This window comes from Pararge aegeria, chromosome 19 (assembly GCF_905163445.1).
Source record: "Pararge aegeria chromosome 19, ilParAegt1.1, whole genome shotgun sequence".
Lineage (NCBI taxonomy): Eukaryota > Metazoa > Arthropoda > Insecta > Lepidoptera > Nymphalidae > Pararge > Pararge aegeria.
Genome location: NC_053198.1, coordinates 9,799,532 through 9,810,573, shown reverse-complemented (window position 1 = coordinate 9,810,573; position 11,042 = coordinate 9,799,532). Strand labels below are relative to the sequence as shown.

Below are 11,042 nucleotides of genomic sequence, written 5' to 3'. Positions count from 1 at the left end.
GAAATAATGGACGAATTAAGGGCATTTTTAAATAATCCTTGCCATTCAAGCCAGGTAACAAAACTTCGAGGTCCACTAACCGGCGGGCATCGTATTACGAAGAATGATACTATAAACGATTTAAACAGACGTGAAGATCACCGGCAATCGGTTGTAGAAAGCGGCACCGATTACGCGTTAGAAATTAAGGAGAGGGAAAACGAAATTTACCTAAAGGTACTGGCTACTGGTTATAATTCCTTTACCGCCTTTTTATAACATCGTCATTCGTTAATATTCAGCTTACCCTACTTTTTACCTACTAAAAAGATTATTAATTTAAATTCATCTATGGACCTCTCAAGAGTTGTTGTTTTGATGTAAAACCTTGATAATGAAAGCTAACAGGTTTTGTAAAATGTAGGATACTAGCTGTTGCCCGCGACTTCGCCTGCGTGTGATTTTGTTTTTTTGATGTCGCATTCAATTTAGTTGTAGTTCTAAAAAATATTAAAGTATTAGTATCGCTAAGCCTAAATGAGGTGTTTGCTGCTGTCCGCTGAGGAGTTCTGTCCTCTATCTCCAACCACATTCATCAGATCTGCACAAAGTTTTGGGCAAAATTTGTCGGAGTTATGGTGTAAAGTTGTCAAACACTTATCCCCTCTGCCAAAGGAACCTACCTTAATGTCGGGATAAAAAGTACCCTATATTACTTCTAAAATTTCCAAGAATATGTGTACAAAGTTTCATGAGGATCGGTTCAGTAGTTTTTGCGTGAAAGCGTAAAAAACAAACTTACATTGACATTTATAATATTAGTAGGGATTAATAGGATTTGTATCCGCTTTGAAAATCCCTACAAAGTACAGCAGCAGACATGTGATTCAATCAAATCCTATTTCTATTCCTCTATTCCAGTCTGAAGGGTGTGGTTGCTTGTGTATTTAGTCTCATGATGCTTAACACCTACATCTCAGATTGATGGACAAAGGGTGACACTTTTCAAAATGTTTCCCTTCTGAGTGTTGCTCTGTCTATAGGCGGTGGGTTTCCTATTCTATATCCGGTCTGTCAATTAGTAGTATAAAAAAAAACAAAAACTGTACTTTTGTGTTGTGTATTCTAGAATGAAAGGGAGCGGGAGAACTTTGAGAGTATTTCTGGTGGCTTGGACTCACTGGAACAGCTGTCATCCTGGGGTGCCTCTATGCCAAATGTGGCCAGATTGACTGAGGAGGCAATGACTGAAGTGTATAGCAAGTACTCTTTTCAGAAGAAAGAAGACACTAAAAACCTTGCCATCAATGCTTTTCATGATGATGTAAGTACATATTAATGCATGAATTGCAATACAACTATGATCTACCTCTATGAACTTGATTGTTTTAACATTATCATAGTTGAGAAGCTGACGTTAGTTGGAAAACTTGGTGAATACTTTAAGATAATGAATATAGCAACCTTTGGTGAAAATGGTCAAACCTCTGAATCCTGCTCTGTTAGGAGGCCTCTGCTCCACTATGAGACAGCTGCAGATGACAAGAATATCACAACTAATAATTTAATATACTTTTTCAGATATTGAACAGAATAACAGCTTATCCAGTAGTTATAATTGAAGGACCTACGGGTTGTGGTAAGACAACCCAAGTACCACAGTGGATTTTAGATGATGCATATAACAGTAGGAAGCCATGTAAGATTGTTGTCACCCAACCGAGGAAAATAGCAGCTATATCTATTGCAAGAAGAGTGGCCCAAGAGAGGGGATGGGATGTTGGTGGGCCTGTTGGTTATCAGGTACATATTGTTATATTTTAGGGAATATAATGTAACATTAATTAATTAACAATTAATTAAATCCTTTGCAAAATTAATTCCTAACAAAATCGAAAATTTAAAAAAAAAGAAAAGTATATTAGAAATAGTACAAAATAAGGCGGACATAAGGTAATGTGTATCATGAGCTACAGTCAAAATGGCTGAAGGTAAAAAATTGGAAATTAAAAGAGGATATTCTTTGGGAACTCTTGAGGTTTTTTTTTAAATTCGACCACCCCAAGAGGGTTAAGTTTTTATGAATGTTTGTCTTGTATAAAGTTATATAACCTGATATTTGGGCTTATGGTTAAATATTAAGAAACACATGTTTGACACCACAGAATTTTATTGATGCATCAAAAACCAATCCACTTAACAGGTGTTAAACTCATGACTGGAAAACAGCAATGCGACTTAGTGGCAGAAATAGGCATGGCGGTAGTACTTCTCCTGACGTGCTCTGTCTGAATGCTCTGATTCTGCTTTTTATCTAGATTTTCATGATTTGACAGGTTGGTCTTGAGAATAGAACAACGAATGATACAAGAATTCATTATGTAACGACAGGAGTGTTACTACAAAAACTAGGTAAGTTCAACGCACACCTAAATTATTTACTTGCCTACCTGTAACATATTGACGGCCGATTGGCGCAGTGGGCAGTGACCCTGCTTTCTGAGTGCAAGGCCGTGGGTTCGATTCCCACAACTGGAAAATGTTTGTGTGAAGAACATGAATGTTTTTAGTGGGTGGGTGGGTTGTTTATATGTATATTATAAGTATTTATGTATATTATTCATAAAAATATTCATCAGTTATCTTAGTACCCGTAACACAAGCTACGCTTACTTTGGGACTAGATGGCGTTGTGTGTACTGTCGTAGTATATTTATTTATATTTATTACAAGTATATACTCCAACATAAAACGTGTAAATGAAAACCGAAATAATACGTTACAGGCTTTACCTCTAAAGGTACATTAGGTACTGTCTCTGAGACTTATCTATGAAACCGAAAACCTAGTTTTCGTGTAAACCACTGTCATGCCATAGTATTGACTGAAAGAAATCAGATGCATCCCAAACATCACATGCAAAATTAAAATCGTGTGACTCCTGTCATTTCATTATGTACGCGTCGCGTAGCGTAGGTACTGTGCCCGTATCGGTCTTTTATCTTCAATAGGGTTGTAATAAGTGAACACTTCTAATGTGTTGAATTAGCTTGTATGGAAAAATAAATATGATTCTTTTGATTTAATATTTTTACAGGGTGATTCCTTATAAAATACACTTGTGCACCCTTCAACAGTAGGTATTTAGTAATTCCATTACACGTTGTATAGTAAACCAGTTCGCAAACTCGAGACTCAAAAAAAAATTCTAAGGTGATAACTTTCAGGTGATAACTATTGACGAACAGTTGATGCATGCCGTAGCTTAATTAGTGAAAGCGCTCAGGCCGCGATTGCCCGAGAGTCGCAGGTTCAAATCCTGTCGGTTCCGAAAATTTTTATATGCATTTTAAATTTATAAAAAACAATATGGTCATCGCCATCCTCTCACTACCATGTACCTACACATTTTTCACGTAATGTACGCATCATAACTTTGATGAAAAATTGATGATAAAATATTCTTTTTCAGTGAATGCAAAAAATATGAATGAATATACACACATAATTCTCGACGAAGTCCACGAGCGCGGGCAAGATATGGATTTCCTACTGTTAGTTGTCAAAAAGCTTCTATACACAGTATCGCCGACTGTGAAAGTGATCCTTATGTCAGCTACATTCAATTGCAAGGCATTTGCGAACTACTTTATGACACCAACACCGCAGGGGCAGCAAATGTCCTTATTCCTAAAAGTAACAAATGACAAGCCCACTTTCACTGTGAAGACATTTTATTTGAACCATTTAAGTAAATTCGGTGCAGTAAGTATTAATAAATTTATTAGTTTCACCCGGCTAAGTTTGTTGTGGGCTTCTTCTTAGACCAGGGCGCGATTGGAACCCTCGTAGCTTTAGTTTTAAGTTTACGATTGTTGTTATCGCCATCACTACTCACTGTATATAATAACGCATCAAAAGTGCCATCTATGTGCCTATTTGAATAAAGAAATATTTGACTTTGACTTTGAGTTAAGCTTTTGACTAGACTTCTAAATTTCCAAAGTGACCGCACGTCAGCAGATAAGATAAGAATATTTGGCAGAAGATGCTACTAACGATTTTGTACGATCATGCCGCGTTTTCTATTATAACTATTCTACCATTTTGTTTAAATTATTTGTTAATAAATTAAATGGTGTAGTAATGTTAAAGACGACGCGACGAGTATCCATCATATTTACAACGCCTGGTGTTATAACATGCCAACCACAACATTGTAATGAAAATGAAATGAAAGTAACTTATTTGTTATCTTAAATTCATTACAATACAAAAGGCTAGGATTCCCATTAAAGTTTAAGAAAACCTGTATTTGGAGGCCTCGCTCTTTCTGATACAAATTTTGTAAAACACTTTAGGATAGGCATTGTAAGATTTACAAAAAGCCTACCCCCCAAGGATTTATAACTCATGCTGGAGATTTTCTTCATCTTATATCATCTGCATACCCTGTGCATACCCTTTATGCACCCCACTGAGTGTTACAACAAATCACTGGGTAACACCCAATGCCATACATTGATGGTATGTTTACCTTCAAATTGCGGGGCAAAAGCAGCTAGGTACGGTTGGTAAATGTGGCGTTTTGTGAGATGGTAGTCTAATTTTTGGGAATACAACATAGTACCGTAAATATAAAATAAAAATGCGTATCGTGGCGTGAATCCACTGGCCTGAAATTCAAAAGCAAAATTTATTCTTTATGCATTGTTTGGTTAATGTATCACATGCAAAGCAGATTCATTAAGTTAATATAAAATACCGTGTATACAGATTCTGCAACAAGCAACACCGAAAACAGATGAGCCAGTTATCTTACCAGAAATGTACCACCTCGTCATAAAGTTGGTCAACGCGTTTGAACAGATTGACAAAAAAGAAGAGTACACAGACAGATCTGAAGCAAATCTACCTTCTGTTCTCATATTTCTACCAGGAATATATGAAATTGAGGAGCTCTATGCATGCCTCATGGATGATAACTTAAAGTGAGTTTTGTTTTTTAGTCCTAATGTATGTTTATCTCATTGTAAATAATACAATATTGTGCGTAAATATTTATATCCACTGTCAGCCTACGATGGCTGCATTCATATTGTGTGCATAGTTGTTGGATCAAGGTTCGGATACAGAAGGCAGCTGTCACTTTGAAGCCCTGACCGCCAGGTGATTGGGCATTCCGAAGCCCCGCAAGCCTAGAAGTGGATATTTTTATTATCAATTTTTATTAGTTTTTTTTTAATGTATATAACTTAACATTGTTAAGAATAAAAAAAGTCCAAATTAATAAGTTATAGATAAAAAAGAAATATGGATATGTATATTTATTAAAGGAAAAAGATAGGCGGTGCTGAATGCGTTTCGTACAAATGGTGGGTGCTGCCATTGCATTCCACCATCACCGCTGACGAGCAAGTAAGGGTGTTCCAAAGAGCGCCCCCCGGTCACCGAAAAATCATTCTCGCCACGAATATTGCCGAGAGCTCCATCACTGTTCCTGATATCAAATACGGTGAGTGAATCTATGCCAATATTAATAGATCTGATGAGTTATTTGTATGCACGTGCTAATGTTCTGCTATGAAACTAACTTTTTTCATTTAATAGCCTTAATAATTTCCTGAGAAGTTTATACACTATTTTAAATCACACTACAACCTATATGAGCCGAGCAAAAAGCCGATAAATTACGAAGATAGCCCCCAATAAATGAGATATTCGGTAATATGAAAACACTTGAGCACACTATAATAATAGCATTTTACAAAAGTCGCAGTTTAGTTCAAATATAATCCTTCCGATTTTTAGGTACAAATAAAAAAAATCAAAAATTTTAAATTGATTGAAAGCTACAAAAATAAAAAAGGTACTCCACGGCGGGGAATCGAACCCCGGTCTCCCGCGTGACAGGCGGGGATACTTACCACTATACTACCGAGGATGTACAATTATGTGTGAAAAATGTGTCTGCACTCATTGGCGACCTTGATGACGCAATCATAAGATAAATACTAAGTCTTTTATTTATCAACTTGATTGTTTTTTAGCGATGTTCTTTTTCTTTATCTTGTTATTAATATACTTACATTTTTATTAAAGATTACCATTAAACTATTAATAAACAAATTATGTTAAAATGTTTTAAATGTCAATTGTTAATAAAAATTTGTTGACGTATTAGATAATATAACTAATATATATGGTTCATTCATGTTAAATATTAACCAATATATAATTATTGTGTTTTCATTGGAAAAAAACCTGTTTCAAGTGAATACTTTCCGATAAGTGTGTTTACTAGGAAGTGTTTTGTTTTTAACCAACTTGAAAAGGGCAGGTTCTTAAATCGATGTGTTTTCGTCGATATTAACGCGGAACGTTAGATCTACGCAAACAATAAAATTATGCAAATATAACCCTATACGTTTCACTAAAGGCTGTTTGTAAATGATTACCTTAGCAACAAGAACTGGATAACTTTTCTTAAGAGTGTCACATACTGGAGCACATACCATGGATGGAGGTACATTGTACAATCATCACCCTAAAACTATTGAACGGTTTTAGAGCATAGACCCACCTCGCGGGTCCAATGCGGATTGGTGGGCTTTAACGACAATTGTCACAAGTTACTGATAATAGCCGCATCCGACGGCTTAACGTGCTCCACGGGGCACTGCCGCTTTCCTAACTCTGGGATTGTACATACAAAACACAATTCCTATAAAAGGTTTGGTCCGTTCTTGGATTTGAACTCAGGACATCGTGATCCGTAATTTAACTTGCTACTAGACCAACGAGGCACAAATGATGGGCAATGAAGTTTTCTAAAGAAATGAATAAGTAGTTATTTATCATTTTTAATGGTTTTTGTTTAGTGTGTTGTTTTCTTTGTACAGTAATTGACTTCTGCCTGATGAAAATACTGGTCGCAGATCAGAACACAAACTTTACATCACTCCAACTGTGCTGGGCCTCGAAGACCAACTGCGAACAGAGAGCGGGACGTGCCGGTCGTGTGCGGGACGGCCGAGTGTATCGACTCGTTACGGATAAGTTTTATGTGAGTTTGCTTATAACAGTTAATGCGTGAAAGTTAACTATTATGCATATAACAGTTAACGCGTGAAAGTTAACTATTATGCATATAACAGTTAACGCGTGAAAGTTAACTATTATATGTATGGAATCGGAAAAGCGCCATCTAGTGTCGATGCTGATTCCTGGTATTATTGAAGAGCAACTTCTTTAGAATGGTGAGATTTCAAACCGGATGCAACGGTAAAAACGACAGAGACACAAATTCGAAAATGTGTAGGATGAAGCCAGCAAAGAATGAGATAGAAATATTCATACTGTTTTATCTGTATTTTTCCTATTTAAGTTACCAAGGAAACCGAATAATATCTAGATAAAGAAACAAACACATAAATTCATGGTCAGAGTGAGATAGAAAACATTATAATTTTTTTTTACCTATTCTAGTTACCATGGAGAATAATAAACCTTACATTTATCCTAATAGATCTGATTTTGGGGACTTTTATCCTCGAAGACATGCCAGCCCCATCACTTTTATTGAGTATCACTAATACTTAATTTGGAGATTTTTTTTTAAAACTAAAAAATTTAAATAATATTCCAGTTTGTAATCCTAATTGTAATAGACAATCTTAAATGTAATGACTTGGATTCACATTTACAACCCATGTGAATTTGTGTTAATTATTGTCCGATATTTTTGTTCTTGCCATACCCATACTAATATGTAACCACGTCTGACCTTAAATTTAAACACAGCTGATGTTATGGTTGTCACAGCGTAATTTTTTTATAACGTCTAATAAACCAGGAAAATGTTTGCGGTACATAACTTTTTTTTTTAACCATGAATACTGAATATCCGGATTTGCATATTACCCCACTTTCCAACGAAATAGCGAAGATCTCGTCCTAATGTTTTTTTTTATTACAGGATCAGTTTTCACAAGAATGCCAACCAGAAATTATCCGATGCCCTCTAGAGCGATTGGTACTTCTAGCCAAAATGTTGGACATGGGTCCGCCCAGTGATATTCTTGCTCTTGCGATGGATCCACCGAACATGTCCAACATACTCCGCACCGTACTCGTGCTCAAGGAGGTAAACACCAGTTTTAGAGCTGTAGTTTAGACTTGTACACTCCTATAACTACAGGCTGCTGTCTGCTAGTTTTTGGGTCTTTTTATCGTGCTGAGTGCATCTACATAAGATTGTAATATAAAATAACTGCAACTAGATGGCGATGTATGTATTGTCTTAGTATATCTCTTTTATTTATTTTTTTATCTATCTTTTAAGGTATAATATAGAATAACTTTATTGCAACTAGATGGCGATGTATGTATTGTCTTAGTATATTTATTTTTTATCTATCTCTTAAGGTATAATATAGAATAACTTTATTGTATGGAGGGTAGAGGTAAGGAGAGTCATCTTATATGGGAGAAAAGTTGAAAAAGTGTCCAGTTGTATGCGCTAAATAACAGTTAAAAAATCCTCCACAATGGCGCTGGTGGATGCACAGGGTATGGTATGAATGTAGCAATCGTAGATGAATTGAAGTATGCCGAGTTAAAAAATTTAATGTCATTATCGACTAAAGTAGTTAATTATTGAGAATTTCAACAACTTACGTTGTACAAAATATTGTGTATAATTTAATACATTTTGACGACACTTTTTCATATACACAGATGATCCTCCTTACCTCTACCCTCCATACTTTATTGGAACTAGATGGTGATGTATCTATTGTCTTAGTATATATCTCTTAAGGTTTAGCCAGCGTTTGCAATCTAAGCTCACAAAAATATGTTTCTTGCGACACCACATTACAGATCTTTGAATTTCTTTTCGCTGCTATAGCATGCATATTTACTTTATATATATTATTAATATAGATCATCTTGGCGCAACGATGAGCGCTAGGAGGTCCCGGGTCCGATTACGGGCAGGGGTATTTGGGAATTTATAATCCTAGTCAAATATTTCTTTATTCAAAAAGCCACATAGATTGCACTTTTGATGCGTACATTACATGTAAAATTTGACACAGAAGTGAGTTGATGTCGATAACTAAATTCGTCAACTTAAAACTAAAGCTACGAGGGTTCCAAACGCGCCCTGGTCCAAAATGAAGCCCACAACAAACTTAGCCAGTTATATTTTTTTTGTTATCACCATCTTACATTTACACCCAAGCATTTTTATCGTTGACGTAGTCCTTAATACGATAATAGGACTTTTCTATAAGCATACGTTTAATACAAACTTTAATTTCTGAACTTTCTCTGGTCTGGTTTGTTTGGAGGCTTTGGCCGTGGCTAGTTACCCTACCGACAAAGACATGCCGCTAAGCGATGTTTGTTCCGGTGCGATGACGCATATATACCGATTAAGGGTATGACTACCATTCTCCCTAACAGGTAAGCCCGCTACCATCTTAGACTGCATTATCACTTACTACCAATTGAGATTGCAGTCCCACAATAGTAGAAAAAAAAAGCCTCCCTTAAGTCTATACTGAAAACTACTGTTACTGAAAACTGCATTAAAATCCGTTCCGCTATTTAAAATATCTAATTTTACGAAGAGCGGTAAATAAACAAATAAATAAAATAAATCAATAAATTTTCTACGAGAATACACATATCGCCATCTAGCCTCAAATTAAGCGTAGCTTGGTACTCAGATGACTGATGAATATTTTTATGAATATACTAGTTTCACCCTGCCAGGCTTCGCTGTGGCACATTTTTATGGAATGATTAAGAAATGAGAAACAAAACAAATAATACATTACATATAAGTTTTATTTTGCACTTATTTGCGGTTGTCAGTCTCGCTTTCGGCAGATGGAGCGGTCACTGGTACACAGCAAAATATTCATATAAATACTTATAATATAAATATAAACACCCAGACCCTGAAAAACATTCATGTTCATCACACAAACATTTTCCAGTTGTGGCTACGAACCCACGGCCTTGGACTCGACGCTGCCCACTGCGCGAACCGGCCGTCTGCTAAGATTATTTAATAAAAAAAATCTATGGCCTAACTTCCCCGGGTAGACTCGCCAGTTAACTCACACTGGTGTTTTATATTACATTGAATACAACTTTTTGCAGGCGGGAGCATTAAAAAAGACACTGTGCGGCGAATGGTCTCGATCAGACGGTGATATCACATACTTGGGTCGTATTATGGCCAAGCTACCTCTCGACGTCAAGGTGTCCAAGCTGATAGTGCTGGGATATATCTTCGGTTGCCTTGAAGAAAGTGTTATAATGGGTGGGTAACTGCTATTGGTGCTAAACTTCTTTGGTCTGGTGGACTCGACACGTCTTTGAGAAATTTATAGAATTCTCAGGCATGCAGATTTCCTCGCGATTTTTTCCCGTTGAAGCAAGCTATATTTAAACGTACATATCTTACAAGAGTTAGTGGTGTCAAAAGTTCTAACCACATTATATACCAACTTTAATCCCTACTAATATTATAAAAGTCAATGTAAGTTTGTTTGTTACGCTTTCACGCAAAAACTTCTTAACCGATCCTCGTGAAACTTTGTACACATATTCTTGGAAGTGTTAGAAGTAATATAGGATACTTTTTATCCCGACATTAAGCTCGGTTCCTTTGGGAGAGGGAATGAAAGTGTTTGACGTTTTCACACCATAACTCCGACAAATTATAACCAATTTAAATAATATGTGGGTTTAATTTTGCCCAAACTTTGTGTAGATCTGATGAATGTGGTTGGAGATAGACGACAGAACTCCTCAGCAGACAGCAGCAAACACCTCATTTAGGCTTAGCGATACTGAATACTTTAATTTTTTTTAGAACTACAACTAAATTGAACGCCACATCAAAGAACAAAATCAAACGTCGCGGGCAACAGCTAGTAGTATTATAAAAAAGAAAAACGGTCTAAATAATTTCAACCATATTGCAATGCTCTGACACGGGGCTTCATGTTTATATGCCTATCTACTATCTTACAATAATGTGT

The 11,042-nt window shown here is 36.1% G+C and overlaps 1 protein-coding gene and 1 non-coding gene across 2 annotated transcripts in view; one reads left to right on the top strand and one right to left on the bottom strand.

The window, feature by feature from the left end:
• The first annotated feature begins 6 nt into the window (after positions 1–6).
• LOC120631922 (probable ATP-dependent RNA helicase spindle-E) overlaps positions 7–11,042 on the top strand; it is a 31,456-nt gene continuing 20,420 nt past the window's right edge. Inside the window, exons 1-10 of the mRNA XM_039901623.1 lie at positions 7–216; positions 1,109–1,303; positions 1,561–1,782; positions 2,316–2,391; positions 3,452–3,744; positions 4,756–4,970; positions 5,316–5,494; positions 6,882–7,045; positions 7,958–8,125; positions 10,156–10,318. Of these exons, the coding sequence (XP_039757557.1) occupies positions 7–216; positions 1,109–1,303; positions 1,561–1,782; positions 2,316–2,391; positions 3,452–3,744; positions 4,756–4,970; positions 5,316–5,494; positions 6,882–7,045; positions 7,958–8,125; positions 10,156–10,318 (1,885 nt within the window). The remainder of the gene's footprint in view (positions 217–1,108; positions 1,304–1,560; positions 1,783–2,315; positions 2,392–3,451; positions 3,745–4,755; positions 4,971–5,315; positions 5,495–6,881; positions 7,046–7,957; positions 8,126–10,155; positions 10,319–11,042) is intronic.
• On the bottom strand, positions 5,852–5,923 carry Trnad-guc. The gene has a single exon. It is a non-coding gene; the product is annotated as a tRNA-Asp (tRNA).